The 21,701-nt window shown below is 39.5% G+C and overlaps 12 protein-coding genes and 1 non-coding gene across 13 annotated transcripts; 7 read left to right on the top strand and 6 right to left on the bottom strand.

The window, feature by feature from the left end:
• Positions 1–44: 44 nt before the first annotated feature.
• On the bottom strand, positions 45–2,132 carry AVT3 (Avt3p; the record flags this gene model as incomplete). The annotated part of the gene is made up of 1 exon (XM_033911595.1): positions 45–2,132. The coding sequence occupies one exon, from the start codon at positions 2,130–2,132 to the stop codon at positions 45–47; it is 2,088 nt and encodes a 695-aa protein (XP_033767486.1).
• A 647-nt stretch (positions 2,133–2,779) lies between these two features.
• Positions 2,780–4,702, top strand: SDH1 (succinate dehydrogenase flavoprotein subunit SDH1; the record flags this gene model as incomplete). Its single annotated transcript, XM_033911594.1, has 1 exon — positions 2,780–4,702. The coding sequence occupies one exon, from the start codon at positions 2,780–2,782 to the stop codon at positions 4,700–4,702; it is 1,923 nt and encodes a 640-aa protein (XP_033767485.1).
• A 376-nt stretch (positions 4,703–5,078) lies between these two features.
• On the top strand, positions 5,079–6,296 carry DBR1 (RNA lariat debranching enzyme; the record flags this gene model as incomplete). Its single annotated transcript, XM_033911593.1, has 1 exon — positions 5,079–6,296. The coding sequence occupies one exon, from the start codon at positions 5,079–5,081 to the stop codon at positions 6,294–6,296; it is 1,218 nt and encodes a 405-aa protein (XP_033767484.1).
• Positions 6,297–6,457: 161 nt separating this feature from the next.
• On the bottom strand, positions 6,458–7,366 carry MCR1 (cytochrome-b5 reductase; the record flags this gene model as incomplete). Its single annotated transcript, XM_033911592.1, has 1 exon — positions 6,458–7,366. One exon carries the CDS (start codon positions 7,364–7,366, stop codon positions 6,458–6,460), a length of 909 nt encoding a protein of 302 aa, XP_033767483.1.
• Positions 7,367–7,995: 629 nt separating this feature from the next.
• Positions 7,996–9,012, top strand: NNR2 (NADHX dehydratase; the record flags this gene model as incomplete). Its single annotated transcript, XM_033911591.1, has 1 exon — positions 7,996–9,012. One exon carries the CDS (start codon positions 7,996–7,998, stop codon positions 9,010–9,012), a length of 1,017 nt encoding a protein of 338 aa, XP_033767482.1.
• A 540-nt stretch (positions 9,013–9,552) lies between these two features.
• On the top strand, positions 9,553–10,296 carry GPM1 (phosphoglycerate mutase GPM1; the record flags this gene model as incomplete). Its single annotated transcript, XM_033911590.1, has 1 exon — positions 9,553–10,296. The coding sequence occupies one exon, from the start codon at positions 9,553–9,555 to the stop codon at positions 10,294–10,296; it is 744 nt and encodes a 247-aa protein (XP_033767481.1).
• A 1,549-nt stretch (positions 10,297–11,845) lies between these two features.
• SPAR_Ktrna5R lies at positions 11,846–11,917 on the top strand. Its single transcript has one exon. It is a non-coding gene; the product is annotated as a tRNA-Arg (tRNA).
• A 146-nt stretch (positions 11,918–12,063) lies between these two features.
• On the bottom strand, positions 12,064–12,798 carry SRP102 (Signal recognition particle receptor subunit beta; the record flags this gene model as incomplete). The annotated part of the gene is made up of 1 exon (XM_033911589.1): positions 12,064–12,798. The coding sequence occupies one exon, from the start codon at positions 12,796–12,798 to the stop codon at positions 12,064–12,066; it is 735 nt and encodes a 244-aa protein (XP_033767480.1).
• Positions 12,799–13,063: 265 nt separating this feature from the next.
• On the top strand, positions 13,064–14,950 carry RSM22 (tRNA methyltransferase RSM22; the record flags this gene model as incomplete). The annotated part of the gene is made up of 1 exon (XM_033911588.1): positions 13,064–14,950. The coding sequence occupies one exon, from the start codon at positions 13,064–13,066 to the stop codon at positions 14,948–14,950; it is 1,887 nt and encodes a 628-aa protein (XP_033767479.1).
• Positions 14,951–15,190: 240 nt separating this feature from the next.
• On the bottom strand, positions 15,191–15,794 carry RPS27A (40S ribosomal protein eS27; the record flags this gene model as incomplete). The annotated part of the gene is made up of 2 exons (XM_033911587.1): positions 15,191–15,436; positions 15,792–15,794. 2 exons carry the CDS (start codon positions 15,792–15,794, stop codon positions 15,191–15,193), a joined length of 249 nt encoding a protein of 82 aa, XP_033767478.1.
• Positions 15,795–16,188: 394 nt separating this feature from the next.
• On the bottom strand, positions 16,189–19,440 carry APE2 (metallo-aminopeptidase; the record flags this gene model as incomplete). Its single annotated transcript, XM_033911586.1, has 2 exons — positions 16,189–18,787; positions 19,160–19,440. 2 exons carry the CDS (start codon positions 19,438–19,440, stop codon positions 16,189–16,191), a joined length of 2,880 nt encoding a protein of 959 aa, XP_033767477.1.
• Positions 19,441–19,979: 539 nt separating this feature from the next.
• RCN1 (Rcn1p) lies at positions 19,980–20,636 on the top strand (the record flags this gene model as incomplete). Its single annotated transcript, XM_033911585.1, has 1 exon — positions 19,980–20,636. One exon carries the CDS (start codon positions 19,980–19,982, stop codon positions 20,634–20,636), a length of 657 nt encoding a protein of 218 aa, XP_033767476.1.
• Positions 20,637–20,723: 87 nt separating this feature from the next.
• ELF1 (Elf1p) lies at positions 20,724–21,161 on the bottom strand (the record flags this gene model as incomplete). Its single annotated transcript, XM_033911584.1, has 1 exon — positions 20,724–21,161. The coding sequence occupies one exon, from the start codon at positions 21,159–21,161 to the stop codon at positions 20,724–20,726; it is 438 nt and encodes a 145-aa protein (XP_033767475.1).
• Between the last annotated feature and the right edge of the window lie 540 nt (positions 21,162–21,701).

The raw sequence follows: 21,701 nt of genomic DNA, 5'->3' as shown, positions 1-21,701 counted from the left end.
ATATATGTGTCTGTATATGGACGTACGTGGCCAGAAGTGGCGGTTTATTGGCTCCACATTTTAATGGTTTGCCATGACGTGTAGGCCATGACAGCGACTCCAAATACTATGACAATTAAATCCAGAAGAAGTCTTGCTCTTGAGGTTCCAGATATAATGGAAGCCTTGTAGTGCAGCAATGGCGGGTATATGTAGATCAATGGGATACATGCAAAGGAGCCCACCAGCGAAACAAATTTGTCCAAATCGTTGGCGCCTACCCATGCGAGGATGGATGTCAAAACGACAATAGCGCAACGAAAATAGTTCTTTAACCATTTGACTTTCGAGTTGTATTTACCAGATGCATTTGAGGGAAAAGTCCAATTTTCCAAAATACGTATCGCGGGAAATAACTGCAGCGGCGTAGATAACAAAATGGCTAATGCATACAGTAGTTGAACAGTAAGAGTATAGGGAGTATCCTGCGGAAAATTCAATAAAACAACAGTCTTAACATCTGATCCGAAAGCTGCGTAGCATAAGAGGCCACACGATATGAAAATCACTGCTACAATACACATCACCGCGGACAACGATGGCCGGAAATGGTTCGGGTGTTTCATTGACTCCTGAATGGGGATAAGTAGACCTATCCCTTCAAAGGTGAATATGGCAGTACCGATGAACAAGGACCAGTCCGCCTTATTGAACATGAGCATTGTATCGGATGCAACACCATTGACAGTGATGTAATAAATGGAGTAAACGTAAACATACACCAATCCCAATAGAATAAACAGGTCTGCTATCAACGCGGTCCCACTCAACTTTGCAATGTTTCTTGTCAAAGATAGTGGGACAAAGACGAGCACTTGCGCAAAGATATAGGTGGCTAGATTGATGCTGCCCGGTTTCAAATGGAAGAAATTCTCACAAAAAACCTGCAAATTAGTTGCAGTGAAGACTGTATATGCAGCAGAGAAGCCGATTTGTGACAAGGCGATGGATGAAAGAATGGCGAATTTCATCTTGGGCCCATAAAGTATCCGACCCATGTCACCGTACCCATCTACGCCTACTTTGTCCTTGGTGGTAATCAATGATACGAAGCATCCATAAGAAATGAGGGCACACGAGAGCAGGCAAAGAGCACTAAACCCCCAACCGCCATTATGAAAAGCCTTGGGTAGGAAAAGCACACCTGTCCCAACAAACGACTTCAACAGGAGCAGCACTGCTTTCACTGTAGATGATTTGTGAGGATGGCGCCCATGTTCACGAGAAATCAGCTGGGTGCTTTCCGTTTCCAAAGCTTCCTCCTCTGGCTCTTCTTCAGTTTCTTCCTCTTCCTCTTCTTCCGACAAATCTTCACCAGCAAAGTGGCCATACAAGGTCAAAAATTCGATAAAGTTCCTAGTGAAGAAATTCGGTATAGGTGCATCGACATTGTGTTTCCTGTGTTTCTGTATTATGAAAGATCTTCTGAACCCGCCAGGAGCCCTGATTTCTTCGTGTGTCATCGGCGCGGGTGCCAGGCCTATTCCCGCCAGAGGATTCGCATTCGCCTCTGGGTTGTTATTGAGGTGAGATGATGACGCTATAGAAGCGGCAGAAAAACTCATAGATCTTTTACGATTCGAGAATGAGGGTGCCTGTGAAGGTATTGAGGTGGAAAGCGCAGGCTGATTCGGGTACTGGTACTGCGATGGAGACGAAGGGTGTTCGTTTGTCCACTTGTACAAATCTCTTGTGATGTCCCCTCCTTGCAAATGTAGGCTGTTAGTCGGGTTTCTTATCAAGTGGCGTGCCACAGCATCTACTACCTGTGGGTCAGGATTGTTTATGCTCACGTCAAGCGTACCGTTGTTGGCGGTATTGTGTGACGCGGCGGGTACGCTAGCATGCACCGCTTCATTGTTTACAAGTAGTGGTGGCTTTTTCAGCAGACCGCCTGTAGCTCCACTAGATTTTCTGCTCCTGCTTCTGCTTCTGCTATTACTGTTACTATTACCATCGCTGGCGTCCGTTAAAGGTGAGTCAGATGCATGCGAGATTCCGTTGCTGCCTCCTGTCGCTGTATTGTTATTCTTTTTTTCGTCGTTGTTGCTCTGCATCCTTCCAGAGACATTTAAAACCTCTTTGCGCTTCATATCCACAATGCAATCCTCTTCTGCACTTTTCCATAACCTTTCCCTTCCCCTCTATCACCACTAACCATCGATCGTTCTTATTTCATAGCCTCACGAGCACAATAGTAATACGAGAAAAACATTCATCCGGGTAATCCTGTACTTCCACCAATTCTCACTTTCCTTCAGTGATACTGTCAGCTTTATAAAGATTCGCTCATACGCTAGTCCTAAATACACTATTCTGTACTCAAAGTAGCTCCCGAAGGTACCGGAGGTTGACCATCCTCTATCGCCAGGTACCAAGCTTTCTGGTGGTCGTTATGGAGTCACGGCTTTGAGGGCGGGGTGGACCAATCACAGCGCAGAACGCGGCGCCGAGCAACCGCTGGACCAAGGGATCTGGGCCTCTTCTATTGGCTGTTTGTTTGCACAAACCCGTTATATATTCTGGCATCCTCGACCCTGACCTTTTCCCATGTCGAGGCGATTTGAAGCTTAGTTAGCACCACCGGATTAGTAAACACAATACAATCAATTAATAGTGTATTTCGCACTTTCCATATTCTCTTTCAGTAATCTCTCCCCTCCAACCCCTTATTGAAGATAAAAAAGAAAGAAAGAAAAAAAATCTAAATTCATAGTAACGAAGAAGAACGAGATTGAAGATGCTATCGCTAAAGAAATCAGCGCTCTCCAAGTTGGCTTTGCTCAGGAACACAAGGACATTTGCATCGTCAGCTTTGGTGCGCCAAACACAGGGCTCTATAGACGGTTCCGCGTCCAGGTCTGCAGACGGGAAATACCACATAATAGACCACGAGTATGACTGTGTGGTAATTGGTGCCGGTGGTGCTGGTCTTAGAGCCGCCTTTGGTCTTGCCGAGGCGGGCTACAAGACTGCTTGCATATCCAAGCTTTTCCCTACCAGATCCCATACTGTTGCTGCCCAAGGTGGTATCAATGCCGCTTTGGGAAATATGCACAAAGATAACTGGAAATGGCATATGTACGACACTGTGAAGGGGTCTGATTGGCTGGGTGACCAGGACTCCATCCATTACATGACTAGAGAGGCGCCCAAATCGATCATCGAACTGGAACACTACGGTGTACCTTTCTCAAGAACTGAAAACGGTAAGATCTACCAAAGGGCTTTCGGTGGTCAGACCAAGGAGTACGGTAAGGGTGCTCAGGCTTACAGAACTTGTGCTGTCGCGGACAGGACAGGACATGCCCTTTTGCACACGCTTTACGGCCAAGCTTTAAGACATGACACACATTTTTTCATCGAATACTTCGCCCTCGATCTGTTGACCCATAATGGCGAGGTCGTGGGTGTCATTGCTTATAATCAGGAAGATGGTACCATCCACAGATTCAGAGCACACAAGACCATCATTGCCACTGGTGGCTATGGTAGGGCATACTTCTCTTGTACTTCCGCTCACACATGCACGGGTGATGGTAATGCCATGGTTTCGCGTGCTGGTTTCCCCTTGCAAGATTTAGAGTTTGTCCAATTCCATCCTTCAGGTATATATGGGTCTGGTTGTTTAATCACTGAAGGTGCTCGTGGTGAAGGTGGCTTTTTGGTAAATTCTGAGGGTGAAAGATTTATGGAACGTTATGCTCCTACGGCTAAGGATTTAGCTTGTAGAGATGTCGTTTCCAGAGCAATCACCATGGAGATCAGAGAAGGCAGAGGTGTTGGTAAGAAAAAGGACCACATGTACTTGCAATTGAGCCATCTACCTCCGGAAGTTTTGAAGGAAAGATTGCCAGGTATTTCTGAAACAGCAGCCATTTTTGCTGGTGTAGACGTTACCAAGGAGCCTATTCCAATTATTCCTACCGTGCACTATAACATGGGTGGTATCCCTACGAAGTGGAATGGTGAAGCATTAACCATCGACGAAGAAACGGGTGAAGACAAGGCCATCCCTGGTTTAATGGCGTGTGGTGAAGCCGCATGTGTTTCTGTCCATGGTGCCAATAGATTGGGTGCCAATTCTTTATTGGATCTTGTTGTCTTTGGTCGTGCTGTTGCCCATACGGTCGCTGACACTTTACAACCTGGGTTGCCACACAAACCACTACCTTCCGATTTGGGTAAAGAATCCATCGCAAACTTGGATAAACTGAGAAATGCTAATGGATCAAGAACTACGGCAGAAATTAGAATGAATATGAAGCAAACAATGCAAAAGGATGTTTCCGTCTTTAGAACACAATCATCTTTGGATGAAGGTGTCCGGAACATTACTGCGGTGGAGAAGACTTTTGATGACGTCAAGACGACGGACAGATCAATGATTTGGAATTCTGATTTGGTCGAAACATTGGAGCTACAAAACTTGCTAACTTGTGCCTCACAAACTGCTGTTTCTGCCGCTAATAGAAAGGAATCCCGTGGTGCTCATGCAAGAGAAGATTATCCAAATAGAGATGATGAGCATTGGATGAAGCACACTTTATCTTGGCAAAAGGACGTCGCTGCCCCAGTAACTTTGAAGTACAGGAAGGTTATCGATCATACATTGGACGAAAAGGAATGTCCCTCTGTACCTCCAACTGTAAGAGCCTACTAGTTTTGATTTTCATTTGTATGTTACAGAAAAGAATGTCATACCCTTCTTTACTTGCACTTTTTTTGTGCGTTTGCACCTACTTACCACTGACTCACTAATTTGTATATATATCTATCAATATACATTTACATAAAGTTTCTTCTTATACATACTCTATTTATTTAGTTATTTATTAACTTACTATTTATTTATTTATTTATTAATTTCATTTTTTTTTATAAGGCGTCTCTTTTACTCTTATTGCATTTTAATTTTTTCTCATCATTGGCAGATGTATACTTTTCTAGCCCTTACAAAAAACGAGCAGGAAAAGATCTTATGGCGAATAAAATATGAAGCTAAAGATGAATGTGCACGGACGTTTATTGCTTTACACATGACTAAATTACGAATTGCTGTACAAGGATGCTGTCATGGTCAGCTAAATCAAATTTATAAAGAAGTGGCACGAATTCATGCAAAGACTCCCATCGATCTATTAATTATTCTTGGAGATTTTCAAAGTATTCGTGGTGGTCAGGATTTCAAATCAATAGCCATACCACCCAAATACCAAAGACTCGGTGATTTTATATCATACTACAATAACGAAATCGAAGCTCCTGTCCCTACTATTTTCATTGGCGGCAATCACGAGTCTATGAGACATTTAATGCTTTTGCCACATGGTGGCTACGCAGCAAAAAACATTTTCTATATGGGATATTCTAACGTTATATGGTTTAGAGGCATAAGGATAGGGTCATTAAGTGGAATATGGAAAGAGTGGGATTTTAATAAGGAACGGCCAAGTTGGAATGACCTAGAAAATAACAATTGGAAAGCTAATATAAGGAATTTGTATCATGTAAGACTGTCTGATATTGCTCCCCTTTTTATGATAAAGCATCGTATTGATATTATGCTGAGCCATGATTGGCCCAATGGAGTCGTTTATCATGGTAATGTTAAACACTTATTAAAGTTTAAACCTTTTTTTGAACAAGATATTAAGAAGGGAGAACTGGGGAGTCCAGTGACCTGGCAACTATTAAGAGATTTGCGCCCTCAATGGTGGCTGAGCGCTCATCTGCACGTCAGGTTCTTGGCATCCATTAAACATAATAAAAGGAGCCATCAATCGCCAAACACGTCAACGTCAAGGACAAAAAAAAATAATAATGAAATTGATTTAGATTTATCTAGTGACGATGATGAAAGGTGCGGTATTGCAAATGACCAGGAAGAGGATGAGCGTGATTCTAGATACGACGATACAAGGTTCTTGGCATTGGACAAGTGCTTGCCAAGGAGACGTTGGTTAGAAATTGTAGAAGTAGAACCGGATACGTCGCATGTTTCATGGAAGGACAAGGATCACCGTATGTTCTGGGATCCTGAATTTATCAATAATTTGGTGACTTGGCAAAAAAATGAGAATTTGCTGAGTAGTAAACCATTTGACAGCATCGATTGGATGGAACTATCTCAATCCAGAGAAAGGGAAGGTAAGGCTATTGATTGGGAAAAATTTGCCATTCCTGCATACACTTTAGACATCCAGAAAGATGAGATAGGACAGACTAAGGAATTTATCTCCAAATTCATGACTTAAGAGATATTTCTCTATTATGTGTTCCTACCATATCAAAAATTTAAATCAAGTCTTTTTGAAAGAACCTTTGATGATGCACATGAATATATATATTTTATACATTTACTAAATTCCTTCAAACGATCCAAAATAAACAAGAATATCTATTTTTTCTTCCATGCTTAAAACTTGAAAACTTGGTCCTTAGAGTAGCCCAAATTGTTTAAGATACCAATCAATTCGCCTTGGTCCTTAGGTGATTTCTTCTCACCTGAGTAAGCATTCATGAATGGTGGGGGACCGCAGACAAATAAATGTGTGTCTTCCTTTGGACCTGGCACATGCTCTTGAATGAAATCTTTGGAAATGAAACCGGTTTCGCCATCAAAATCTTGGACATCTTGCTTGTCGTCAACAAAGTAAGTAACATCGAACTTGTCGGGATGCTTCTCCTTCAATTCATCCAACTCCTTCTTTAGTAAAATGTCTTGAGGTGTCTTATTCCCGTACAGCAAGTTAACTTTGGTCTTATCGTTTGGGTTTTCGACTATATGGTGAGCCAATTGGTATAGAGGATTGATACCTGTACCTGCACCTAACAAAGTTATTGACTTGAACTGATTAGGTTGCCACTTCCATTTCATAATAGGGCCCTTAAAGGAAACGGTGTCATTTGGTTTTAGACCGAACAAGTGCGAGGACATCTTACCGCCTTCATAATGCTTGACGACCAACTGGAAATGACCCTTTTGGGAAAGTTCACTCACGGGAGTGTATGGTCTAACCACATTTGAACCCTTTGGTGTGACAAATTTGGCAAACAGAGCAGATGCTAGAACCAAACCCATTTCCGAGTCTTCAGTAGGCAGCTTAAAAGTAAACCTTCTCGTATCGTGGGATTCTTCCTCTATTTTAGATATTGGCAAGTCGATCCATTTGTCATCACCCTTAAACACTTTGTTTGATTCATTAAAGACAAAGGAATGCTGGTTACGGTTGGCAAAATAGAAAGCAGTAGCAGCTGCTATAGCAGCTGTACCTAGAGCAATCGGTAATGCTTTTGAGTGAGATCTGGATAATCTGGAGAACATTTTTTTAACTTTAGAATATTATTTTAACCTATACCTATATACGTTATATTAATGTTGGTATGTTTGTTTCAAAACGTTAGTACTGAAGGAAAAGTTAAGAATACACGAGAAGAGGAGGCATTGCGGGCAAACTGTATTCTTATATACGTACCTCTCTCGATAAGACACCAATCAAGGGCCCTTATTTCTCTTCTTTTTTCAAACGGAGAAATACTCCGAGCGATAGATCCTACGCTTGTTTGGCCTTAGGCCTTTAAAGTTTGAATTGTCAGGGGTAGCAAGTTCCATGTACGATATAAGCATCATAATGAGGGGGATAGTTGGCCATTTCGTGGAGGGATACTGAAGGTCATCGTAAATTAACCTAATTCATCCACCTATTGTTGCCAGTCTGCATACTGGAAATGATTATTCTTGAAATCGTTAAAAGGAGCACACACCCACACACGACTCCTTTTCGCTGTAAAGGGCAGAATAGGGAGTGATGTGATGCGGTGTGATGGGTCTTGCAACGTGATCCAATAGATTATATATGTAGAGATGAGAACAGGTATATAGCTCGTATATAGCTGTTAGTACATATTTATTGATAACACCGTACTAGTACAATTACTGCCATATAACTTAAGATGTTGGCAGAACTGTCTCATAGAGAACTCATAAGATTGGCGCAGAAAAGGTGCATACCACCTTTATTGCCCAAGTTTCATAAGGGACAATCCGGCGGGAGAGTTTGCATTATCGGAGGATGCGAAGATTATACAGGGGCACCGTACTTCAGCGCCAATGCTACGGCCTTGATGGGTTGTGATTTGACACATGTCATCTGCGAATACAACGCTGGTACGGTCATCAAATCGTACACCCCAAACTTAATGGTTCATCCGTACCTTCGTATGAGTAATACCAAATTAGATGTTGATATGGACGAACAGAGAAAGAAAATTAACTCTTTATTGGATAGGATCCATGTTGTAGTGATTGGACCTGGTTTGGGAAGAGACCCGCTAATGTTAAAATCCATCAAGGATATCATAAGATATATACTTGAAGAGCATGAGGGTAAAATCCCATTAGTAATTGATGCCGATGGACTGTATTTAGTAACTCAAGATAGCGAGGTTAAAGAAATGCTGAAGAGCTACCCTAAAGGCAGGGTCATCTTGACACCCAACGTGGTAGAATTTAAAAGATTAAGTGATGCCATAGGCAAGAAGGGAGACTCACACGCCGAGATGGGCAGCTTGATCGCACAAGAACTGAATTGTATTGTGGTAGAGAAAGGCCAGTCAGATAAGATCTTCTCACCCAACAGCGAAGAAGACATGTTGACGAATAGCGAAGAGGGTAGCAACAAGAGAGTGGGCGGTCAAGGGGATACTTTGACAGGAGCCATATCATGCATGCTTGCATTCAGTCGTGCAATGTATGATTTTAAGATTTGCGAACAAGAAGAAAAAGGGGAATCGTCTAGCGATAAATCTTTGAAAAACTGGACAGATTATGCTATGTTGAGTTGTTACGCAGGCTGCACAATCACACGAGAGTGTTCCCGCCTAGGGTTTAAGGCTAAGGGACGTGCAATGCAGACCACAGATCTAAATGACCGTGTTGGAGAGGTCTTCGCTAAGCTCTTCGGCAAATAAATGTAAAAGCACATGCGCGATGGTTTCGATCACACGTAATATATATATTATGGCTATATATATATATATATATATATATAGCCATAATGATGTATAAGTAACCTTTGTGGTTTATTTCTTAATGCGGAAAGATGCTTGCGCGCGCACCCACACACAAGCTTCTTCTTTTCTCAAAGAAAAGAGGATGCTCGCCAACCGGGATTCCACTTTCCGTTCCCTGCCAGCTGATGGAAAAAGGTTAGTGGAACGATGAAGAATAAAAAGAGAGATCCACTGAGGTGAAATTTCAGCTGACAGCGAGTTTCATGATCGTGATGAACAATAGTACCGAGTTGTGGCTGTTGCCAGGGAGGGCGATTCTCATTTTTAATGTATGGCCAAATTGCTACTTGGGTTTGTTATATAACAAAGAAGAAATAAACAACAGATTTTCTTCTTCCCTCTTACTTCTTCTTACCTCTAGTGTATTTCCTTCCCTTCTTAATATTCTTTTTGATATTTCTTTTAAAGTATCCAAACAAACACATACATATTACAATAATGCCAAAGTTAGTTTTAGTTAGACACGGTCAATCCGAATGGAACGAAAAGAACTTATTCACCGGTTGGGTTGATGTTAAATTGTCTGCCAAGGGTCAACAAGAAGCCGCTAGAGCCGGTGAATTGTTGAAGGAAAAGAAGGTCTACCCAGATGTCTTGTACACTTCTAAGTTGTCCAGAGCTATCCAAACCGCTAACATTGCTTTGGAAAAGGCTGACAGATTGTGGATCCCAGTCAACAGATCCTGGAGATTGAACGAAAGACACTACGGTGATTTACAAGGTAAGGACAAGGCCGAAACTTTGAAGAAGTTTGGTGAAGAAAAATTCAACACCTACAGAAGATCTTTCGATGTCCCACCTCCACCAATCGACGCTTCCTCTCCATTCTCTCAAAAGGGTGATGAAAGATACAAGTACGTTGACCCAAATGTCTTGCCAGAAACCGAATCTTTGGCTTTGGTTATTGACAGATTGTTGCCATACTGGCAAGATGTCATTGCCAAGGACTTGTTGAGCGGTAAGACCGTCATGGTCGCTGCTCACGGTAACTCCTTGAGAGGTTTAGTTAAGCACTTGGAAGGTATCTCCGATGCTGACATTGCTAAGTTGAACATTCCAACTGGTATCCCATTGGTTTTCGAATTGGATGAAAACTTGAAGCCATCTAAGCCATCTTACTACTTGGACCCAGAAGCTGCCGCTGCTGGTGCCGCTGCCGTTGCCAACCAAGGTAAGAAATAAGTGAAGAATGAATGATTTGATGATTTCTTTTTCCCTCCATTTTTCTTACTGAATATATCAATGATATAGACGTGTATAGTTTATTTTCTCAGGTTAAGTAGCTATATACAGTCAAGATAACGTTTTTTTGACACGATTATATTATATGCCTCTCTCGGCCTTTTCAATTCCCGCCGTTATGTTAATTGCGAGAATACCATTAATGAATAGTTTGATTTAGGGCCTACATAAACAGCTATTATCGGAGACCATAAATACAAAGATGTTGCCTGGCCAAATATGAACAACAAAGAAGAGAAAAAAGTGTAAATAACGGAGCTCCGCAAATTTATAACTGTTGATAATTATTATTAGTATAAATGAGGAACAGAAACGGATTTCCTTATACAATGTAAAAGAGGTATATAAAACGTGCGCTGATTGTTCCATCTTAAGGATGACCAACATAATAGGTCAGGTAGTTCGAATATATTTAATCTGACGGCTCATATTACTCATGTATATAACTACCACCCCAAGATTCAATTATCAGATCTCTAACTCGACTGTAGTACTGTCTGAACTGCTTATATAACCCTTCATATTCTACAATTAGGCACAATCATACGTGAACGTATATGAAATGTACATTAGTATCGATAATTAGTAGTTAGGATGTAGTGTTAATTGAGAATTAAGGCTGATCTTCTTATACTATATAAGAGAGATATATAAAACACACGCCGATGGGTCATATTAAACATGAATATAATAATGATGAGACCATTTACTGTAGTTTCAATATAATGACTCATATCCTTATATATGTATATGTCAAGTTAATCGTTCAAGTAGTAGAGCTTTAACATTACTGCGCCCATATTATCTCATAGTCACATATCATTTTCCATGAATGACGTATTGCGTCTGATTTCTTCAATAATTACCGAAGAATTTAGAGATTCCGAATAATAAGTCACTATTCTAACAATTAGTATACGATGTAAACATTCATATTGTTACTATAGCAACTCAAGTTAACATTAATGTTCCAACAATGATGTTGGAATGAAATTCTAATGTCATTTATTTAGTAGTATAATATCACATGCGGTGAAAGAAGATGACTTAAATATTGAGAAACAGTCATCAAATTTAGTGGAAGCTGAGACGCAAGGATTGATGCTGTAATAGGATAATGAATGACAACATGTAAAAAGAAAGAAGATAAAATAATAACACTATGTAGAACTATCGATTCCCTTTTGTGAATTCTCATATCCTTGATGAAAACTTCTGATATACTACGTATACCTAATATATAGCCTTTAGTAACAATGGAATCCCAACAATTATCTAATTATTCACCCAATTCTCATGGTAGCGCCGCATGTTATAATATAATACTAAATAGATGATATTAGAATTTCATTCCAGCACTATTAATTTTCACTCGTTCCAACAAAAATACATCCTACGACAAACTTAGCCTTCAGATCATATCAAATTTATTCGATGGTACTATAGTATTACTATCTCCCATGAGATTAATAGTCTCAACAGAATATATGCTCGCGTGGCGTAATGGCAACGCGTCTGACTTCTAATCAGAAGATTATGGGTTCGACCCCCATCGTGAGTGTTTTTTACAATCAATTTAGTTATTTCGATATTGCACTTCTGGTAAGTCTACCTTTTTTTTTTCTTATGGGCGTGAAACTTAGGCCTATATTTGTGCTTGTTTATAAACTATCTATCTTTTTGTCTAGCCTATAAATCATGATTATATTACAGTCTCTCATCTATCCATTCGCGCCATTTGGAAATTTTTCTCTTATTAACACTGCCCTCAAAGGCAACTACAGATCCCTCCAAATTTGCGAACTTGAACCCGTTGGCTGACTGCAAAATGTCAAGACCGTTCTCTGCATCATCTTCTTCATTAATTTTTCTTTCAACTTCGTTCAACGATTTTTTTCTTCTTTCAATAACCTTTTGAATTTCATTTTCTAAAGCATCTTTGATCTTTGATGGTGGTCTTGCAGTGAACGATTCGCTTTTATTGCATGCAATCAAGATATCAATACCGTTCTCGCAGCTAGATTCAGTGATTGATAATACGTCTACCAAGAACCCAGCGGTTGTGGTTAATTTCTTAGGATCAATTGTGGAATCCACCATAAATATCAACCCTTTAACAAACTTGGCTCTTGTTTTCAAGTATTCGGAGAGTTTATAGCGCAACTTTACATGACCTGGAAAGTCCACCAGAGTTATACCAGAACCATCGTAACTCGCCGCTGATAACGGTTCTTGAGAAACAACAGTTGGTCTTACCGAATCAGTGGTCAGCAACGTAAACAAGCTAGTTTTACCAGAATTTTGAGGACCTGCGATTACGACAGATGGTTGATAACTTTTTTGCTTGACCCCTGTCTTGGACGATGCCTTCTGCACTGCTACTAGCGCTATGGTTGTTACCATCACCAATAAACAGGCAATAATAAGTGTACCGCTTAACATCTTGATCCTGTTTAGTATTCTGCTTATAAACAGCAGCTGGTAAGATAATATCTAATTTGTTAGCACAGACAGTTAAAGCCTAGTTATTTCTTTTTTTTCATTATTTTGAAGTTTAATGATGGTTCAGTTCATATGTGTTTTCCATGTCTCTAATTTTTTTCCGCCACTACATGAAAAAGGTGGATAGAGAAAAATTGTAAAGAGTATTGCTGTAAAAACCTTTTGAGAAGTTGGGAAATAAGGTGGTCCGTTTAATTTAGGTACAATGATGAGAAGATGCCTCAATATCTTACCGCAGAATGTCCGATTTAACTCAAAGCTCACAAGCGTAAATTTACGAAGGTTAGATTTGGCGGATTTTATAGGCACGCACAATGGAGAAATGAATGTTCCTCCGTCGTACAGAGATGAAGCTGGTAGTTCAATTCCAGGGATCAACTCTAAAGAACTCAGATTACTTCCCAAAACTCTCCAGGGTCGGTCATATCATGATCAATTAGAGTTGAATCCTGATGTAAGCAAAGCAATCAATAATAATATTATGGCTATACATATTCCGAATAATCTTAGAAGGGTTGCCACAAATTATTACAAAGAGATTCAGGAATCGAACTCATTACACCGCCCCTGTAGGACCAAAATGGAGGTTGATGCTCATATAGCGTCCATTTTTTTACAAAATTACGGTTCTATTTTCCAAAGTCTGAAAGAATTACAAAAAAGGGTAGGTCCTGAGAATTTTAAACCTCAGAGGATCCTTGATGTTGGATACGGCCCTGCGACTGGCATAGTTGCCCTAAACGATGTTTTGGGCCCAAATTACAGACCTGATGTAAAAGATGCAGTTATCTTAGGGAACGCGGAAATGCAAGAAAGAGCCAAAATTATTTTGAGCAGGCAACTTAACGAAGTGGTCAACGCTGAAGAAGCAAATGAGTCTACAGGGGAAGAAGTGGAAATAAATAGACAGAACGGGATCATTCAAGAAGATGAAGTTATTGGAGAAGTAATGACAAGAAAAATAAACATTATGACTAACTTGCGATCTTCTATTCCCGCATCCAAGGAATATGATCTCATTATTTTAACGCACCAACTTCTTCATGACAAGAATCAATTTCCAATTCAGGTAGATGAAAACATAGAGCACTACTTAAACATGCTAGCGCCTGGTGGGCATATTGTTATTATTGAACGAGGAAACCCAATGGGATTCGAGGTTATAGCTAGGGCAAGGCAAGTTATGCTTAGACCTGAAAACTTCCCAGATGAATTCGGAAAAATACCAAGGCCTTGGTTAAAGGGAGTAACAGTAAGAGACAAAAAAGATGAGCAATTAGGGAACATCCCTACTAATTACTTTCTGAAGGTGATTGCACCTTGTCCACATCAAAGAAAATGTCCCTTACAAGTTGGAAATCCTAACTTTTACACACATAAAGAAGGCAAAGACTTGAAATTTTGCAATTTTCAAAAAAGCATCAAGCGACCCAAATTCAGCGTAGAATTAAAGAGGGGTAAACTTCTGGCTACATCGTGGGACGGTTCTCAAGGAAATTCGTCTAGACTAAGGGGGTCAGGAAGGAGAAACGGTCGTGACTATGAAATTTTGAATTATTCTTATTTAATTCTTGAGAGATCACAAAAGGACAAAAATACGTTAAAAGAAATCTGTAAATTACGGGGTGAAAATGTCAACAGCAAATATGATATTGGATCGCTGGGTGATGACACGCAAAATACCTGGCCTAGAATTATCAATGATCCTGTCAAACGTAAAGGTCATGTTATGATGGATTTATGTGCGCCATCAGGTGAACTTGAAAAATGGACAGTTTCTCGGTCGTTTTCCAAACAAATATACCATGATGCTAGGAAGAGTAAAAAAGGTGATTTATGGGCTTCAGGGGCCAAAACACAGATTAAAGGACTGGGAGACCTGAATGTTAAGAAATTCCAGAAACTAGAAAAGGAAAGAATCAAGCAATTGAAGAAGGAAGAACGTCAAAAGGCTAGAAAGATTATGGAATCTTATAACGAATTGGAGGACTCCCTTCAATTTGATGATCACCAGTTTTCGAACTTCGAGGTGATGAAGGAATTGTCCACTTTCCATGGTCACCATTTTTCACAACATGTAAATAAAAAATGAGAAACTATTGGTGACTGGAAATAAAGTAATAATATTAATATATTCAATACTTTAATATTCTACATACGTGAATATGATATATATAGTACAGTTTGTTGCAGCGTTGTAAAAAGCCAATAAAGATGACAACTGAGTGTATATTATATATGATAAAACCTACCCTGCTGGTTCCATAATTGAATCACTTTATTAATGCTCTGCTTTTGGAGTAAATTTCGTTTATTCTGACTGGTAATGAAATTACTTTCTTCTGAAAGATGTACCTTCAGAAAGCTTTGCCTTACCACCAGTTGGGGTGCACAAGACTGTTGAGCAGGATTCACAGGTGACCGCAGTTTGGGCGTGTGAGAAAACTGTAGTGATATTCAAACAGCCTGGACATTTAACGTCCAGGAAGTAAGATCTTGGACCTTGGACCAAGGTCTTTAATTTGTGCTTTCTTGCCTCAGAGGCTGCAGTTGGGTGCAATAAATCTTGAACTAAAACCTGTGTGTAGACGAAAAAGAAATAAATGTAATTGTTAGTAAAATTCTTTTACTTCTTCCCCTGTGGCCCTTAATGATCCGATACGAACAAAACAAAACAAATAATAGCCTAAGTAGCTGGAAATGGAGTTCACTATTATCTAATTTCTATGCTTCCCCTATAATGAAATGTACGCTCACACGTTCAACCTCTTAGCATGACCGGTTTCGAATGCTCCATACGCCTCTCTTCAACCTTTTTTGTCTCTCTTGGCGACAATTCTACCGCATCTCCTCTTTGTTCTTTTGTTACTTTATCTTATGTATTGTCCCTGTCACTGGCCCAGTTTCACTGCATTCATTAGTTATTAACATACCATTTTGGGATATCTATATTTGCTTAGTTGGATGATATTATGTAGAAGGTGTGATTTGTTATCGAAATTCTATTCCGCTTGTACAGATAGCAAGTTAGTGATACTTTTCATATTTAAAAGAACTGGTCCTAAAATTCTTCCCACCTCGGGGAAAAAACTACTGAAATTTTTTCAAAAACAACATTTGATGTTATGTACAGATTTATTTAAGGAGTGGATGGGTTGAAATGGATGAACACCAAAATCCGAAAGCCGTATATTTCGTTGATTTTTTTATGTTCGCGGTCTTTGCAAGCTAAGCTCATTCATTCCAAGACCAACCTTAAAAGAAGTATTTATCATTTGTAGATACTTTACTATACTAAAAGATAAAATGGTTAAAAAAATCGGTTTTTAATTAAAAGTAACCATTTTCCTTCAAGTACTTGCTTACCACGTCACGGTCTCTGTTAACCCACTGCGCTTTCGAAGTAATGGTGTCCAGTGATTGAGCCAAACTTTGATCGAAACCTTTTGTAGATTTTCTGGCGAAGAACTTCTTAATCTCATCTATTTTTTGCACGGATGTAAAACCGGAAGTACCTAATGTGACAACAGAACCTAGCATTGAAAGACCGGGAGGCAGTCTCTTCACAAGTTCATCCCAATTCTTTTGCACCCAACTCCACAAAGCCTCGACACCTTCTTGATGAGCCCTCATTCCTTGCATTGGGATATATATATCTTGATTCAAGACAGTACCATCGAACAAATAACCTAAGGTTCTTTCCAATAATTCAGGTTCTTTAAACCTACCCAAAGATCTTAGTGCGGCCAACTTTTCATCGTTAGAGATGGGATCTAAGTAGATTTTATAAACTTTTTCGTAGTTTTCTGTACCACCAACTCTTGCTGCAGCGTTAAATACGATTGGTTTAATCAACGCTGGAATGGCTTCCTTATTACCACTGCAATAATCAGTAAACATTTTTAGAGCAGCTTTCTCAACGTGTGCATCTCTTGCGGCGCAAGCAGCACCGAACATGGTCACTTTCAAACGTTGAGTGGAGAACGAATCAGAGGATTTGAATTCCCAACCCAAGTGGTGCGTCATGCCGCTTATTAATTGTTTCGTGAAATTAGCAAGCGCATCCTGGGTCTCCTTTGGTTCAAACAACCAAGTAGATTTCAATGAAGATATGCTATTGATTATTTGCTCCCAGACGACAAACGACTTTTCATTGTTCCATTTGGAAACCAAATTTAGGAAATTAGTAGTCGAGGTATAGCCAGAGGCAGATAATGTTTTGACATCAGCAACCAGACCGACACGATCCTCAACAGACAACAAGTTGGCTTGTTGACCCAGTTTTGCCCATCTTTCATCGCTGTAGGATGTTATGTAAATTCCAGATTGCTCGCTGTTAACTTTGAAAAATGTATGGTCTTCTAGTTCAATAGTTTTGCTTCTTTCAGTCAACACAACGGAGCTGTCAACTCCATCTTTAGTTTTCAAGGCCAAAAATACAGGATAGATGGTTTTATCTTCGTCGGCTTTGACATCAGCCGTGCTCAAGTAACGATTTTGGCGGAATGTTATTTTACCGTTACCGTCTTCGCTAACTGAGATAACTGGGAAACCAACTTTTTTAGTCCAGATATTCATCACAGAGCGAACGTCCTTACCGGATGCGTCTGCTAAAGCATCCCATAGGTCTTCAGTCTTCGCGTTACCGTATTTAAACTTATTCAGGTATTGGGACACACCTTTAATAAAAGTTTCTTCACCTAACCATTTCGAAATCATTCTTAGTAAAGAAGCACCTTTCGAGTAAGAAATAGCATCAAAGATTTGATTAATTTCATCAGCTTTTTTTACAGGAACTTCGATCGGATGAGAGGACCTCAAAGAGTCAAGGCCTAGGGCATGTTGTAAGGTATCGGTAACATACTGTTCCCAAACTTTCCATTCTGGTTGAAATTCGTTACATGAATACCATGACATCCAAGTCGCAAACCCTTCATTTAGCCATAGGCCTTCCCACCAGTCCATGGTAACTAGGTTACCAAACCACTGGTGAGCTAATTCATGTTGAACCACTTCAGCGACTCTTTGAATACGATCTAATGTAGAATTTTCTTTGTCTAGTAGTAGGTCAACCACTCTATATGTGACTAACCCCCAATTTTCCATAGCCCCTGCAGAAAATTCATGAACGGCAACATTGTCCATTTTGGGCAGAGGATATTGAATGCCAAAAGTCTTTTCAAAAAATGCCAAAGTCTTGGCAGTCAAATCAGCGGCAAACTGACCATGATTTTCATTACCTGGGGTAGCGTAAACTCTGACGGGAATACGAAAGTTCTTGGATTCAACGTATTTCAATTCAGCAACAATGAAAGCAACAAGATATGTTGACATTTTAGGAGTTGTATTAAACAAAGTGAATTTTTTTCCATCCTTTACGTATTCGTTCTTGACATCCATGTTGGATAGGTGAGTCAAGGATGGGTCCGAAACTAAAGTAATAGCAAAGGAGGCTTTCAAATTAGGCTCATCAAAACATGGAAAGGCTCTTCTGGCATCCGTAGGTTCCATTTGAGTAGTAGCCATATACTTTGTTTCGCCAGTTAATTTGTCTTCATATTTTGCTCTATAAAAGCCAGCCATATTATCATTTAAAATACCGGTAAACTTTATATCCAAAACTGCATTACCCTTGAAAGAAGACAGGGTCCCTTTAGGAAACACAAATGTGATGACTTGTTGCTCCTCTTCAGCGGTGGTAATCTCAGAAGCTTTGATATCACCAATTTTCGCAGAGTGAATGTCGATATCGACGGTGTTCAATTTTACTGTGTCAATTGCAGGATTGTTGATTTTCAGCTCGATTTTAACTGAGCCTTCAAATTTGAACGTTTTGAAATCAGGTTCCACAGTTAAATCATAGTGTAAAGGAACGACATTATCAGGAAGAATTTCACGTTTTGGAGTGTTACTGGTCATTTTAGTTGTTCTTTGTACTTTAGAGTACAATTAGTAGAAAAGGTAGGTTAGTAGGAACTCAGAGGTCGATAAAGAAACAAACAAACAGAAAAGATAAAAGGATATCGTATTCCAACTGAAAATATTTACCTAAGCTATTTCAATCACAACTGGGTGTATCAAAGCCAATCAGTTGAGTAAATCCCTTTTCCCTGCTGCAAAAGATAAGAACATGAGGGTAACAACGATATGTGAACTCACTTTGTAATCACCAGTTGAAGAATGGTAAACGAGACTAGTAATACACTCTGATATTTCAGTTTCATGTTCAAAATAACCAGTGGTGATTTGTATTGTGTAGATTTTCTTCTAGTTTCTTTGCTAAGCTTTTGTGCAAACATACTTTAGTAATTGTGACGTTTTCTGGCACTTCGCACAGGCGTGACTGGTTTTTGTGAACAGAGGGCGTCTACTGATGATATTTAAGTGATTTGGGGTTGCCAATTTACTCTGTTTCCATGCTTTATTGATCCGCAGTGATCTACTGACATCTGCTTGTAACGAGCATACATTAGATAAATGTCTAGAGTGTAGAGCGATAGACCTTAAACAAGGATGTACCTTGCCTACTAGGGAAGAACCCCTAGCTGCGCTTTTCAATAATAACCGCTGAACAATTAGCATACTCTGCAACCTCTTTTTAGCTATCTTTTTTTGTCAGACTTTTAAATTATCGCTTGATTGTTGTTTCTTGATATAACGTTTATATGATTTCTCAGTTTACAGCGCGGACGAATTAGATTGAAATTATTTGGCCATATTAGCCCAAGTGCACTTTAGATTGAAGTCCCGCAGCACATCTGCTGTATTATTTAATGTGTCACCACGAATAGGCGCAGTGTTGATGAATAGTAAATATGAAAAAGGCCTCTTATTATGTATTCCAAGCCTCGCTTCATGGGTAACATATGCCATTTGCAGGTTTAGCAAATTGCGATATGGCGCTGAAAGAAGGTTCAAGAGGCTTTGAATTATGTTATGTTGCCATTTGGCCGCAAGATGCGGTCAGCTGTAGTCTCTGAGCGGCTCATTGAGAAGACCCTTTCCGCTCAACGACTTCTATATAAGGTGTGGTTTCCTTTTTGAATCCAGTAACTTTATGAAAAAGAGGGCTAAAAAGGTCAAGCAAGAAACAAACGGGTATATAAAACACAAAATTGCTAATGGGTAAGGTTATAACAGATACGATAATCATAACCTCGGATAAGTGTGACATTATTGACAACGATAATGTTGAAAGAATCCAGGCTTGGTTATCCAAGAGTATTTTAATGAAGTTTCAAATCAATGAAAGTGAACCACTACAATTAATTATTTTGAAAAGGTTCAAAAGAATACTGTTGATTTGCCCCAATCATGTCATATCCCAGCATGTTATGGATGCGTCTCATGCTTCAGAGGTGGAAAAGTTCAACTTTAGCTACTCCTTGCAAGACGGACACAAAAATTCAACTAAACAGTACTTAAAAGTACCAGAGAGTGAAAAAATGTTTCTGATATCACCTCCGGCATCACCGCCTCCAGAATTCGATTTCACTAAGTGTGAGGATGCGCCACAGAGGCATGTACAGAGTCATATACAACGGGAGCAGCAGCAACAGATGGAGGCGAGTCATCTGCTGCCTAACAACCCAGACAAAGACAACAATGGTACTTTCACGCTTCTGAAATCAAAGGTGGGCGCAATTACGATTGATAGATGCCCCACAAATGGTGGAGATGGACAGATGCAGTTAGCAGATCACGTTAAAACTGCTTTCCCACCTAAATCCATATTTGATACCGATGACGATGATGAAGATGACGGGACGATGTGTTGATTTAAAGGAACTTAAATGCCTTACGGGTTACTTTAAAGTATAAAATATATACGACCTAAGTAAATACTCTTTTTTCTCAAGACCGGATTATTCATCGTCACTATCTACCAAGGCGCCTCTACCTCTTTTAACTTGCCCTATTCTCTCCTCGTCAGAATCTACCTCCTCTTCATCAGAATCGATTTCACCGCCATTTTGCGTTTTAGCGTCTTGCTCTGAATCACTTTCGTAATCACTATCAGAGCCTTCGTCAGCATCATCTGTGTCACTTCCACGACCAGAATTGACTTCTTCGACGGCATCGAACCAATCACTATATACATCAACCGGCTGTGATAGTGAATTTATACGCGTTTGAAACGACTGCCCACAAATCTTGCATGATAAAGTTCCTATGCTATTTTTTTTATCCAAAGTGCATGACACTGATTTTTCATGATTACAAAACAAACAATTGAATTTTGTATCTAATTTCTGGACCAGTCTCTTGGTAGGCTTTCTTGTTGACTTCTTTCTTTTACCCATGGCTCGTTAATTATTTTCGATGTCTTTTGTGACACTCTTCTTCATAATTCTCCCTAACAATATTACTATTCCTTTCTATCTATTTGTAGATTATTCTCATGTCAAAATTTAATCGTTTTAAACGTACTTTTTTTTGTTTTCAGGATTTTTACGATTTGTCACTCCAATACAAAGTTTAACTTAGGAATAACGCATGCCAGGAAGATTCTTGACCTAATATCAACTGAAAGAATAATACTTCAAATATGGTAGGAGAATCTCATAAAAAATTAATCTATTGTTTGCGTACGTAGCATAATAAATAATGAAGTGCCTAAAGAATATTAAATAATTCTGAAGTTTTCGTTATGAAAATGTGGGGTATTTGATTCAAGAGAGAACTGTTTGAGTAATTAAAAGAAATAGTTATATATATGTATATAGGTACGGTAACTAGCCTCTTCATTGGACTAGTACTTGAGAGAATCATCTCGCCCGGTTTGATTTACTCATACTGTCAAAAGCCTTCAAATACACAGGAGAATCGAAAAAGCTCCTTTC

Source organism: Saccharomyces paradoxus, chromosome XI (assembly GCF_002079055.1).
Source record: "Saccharomyces paradoxus chromosome XI, complete sequence".
Lineage (NCBI taxonomy): Eukaryota > Fungi > Ascomycota > Saccharomycetes > Saccharomycetales > Saccharomycetaceae > Saccharomyces > Saccharomyces paradoxus.
This window is presented reverse-complemented; position numbering and strand designations above follow the sequence as displayed.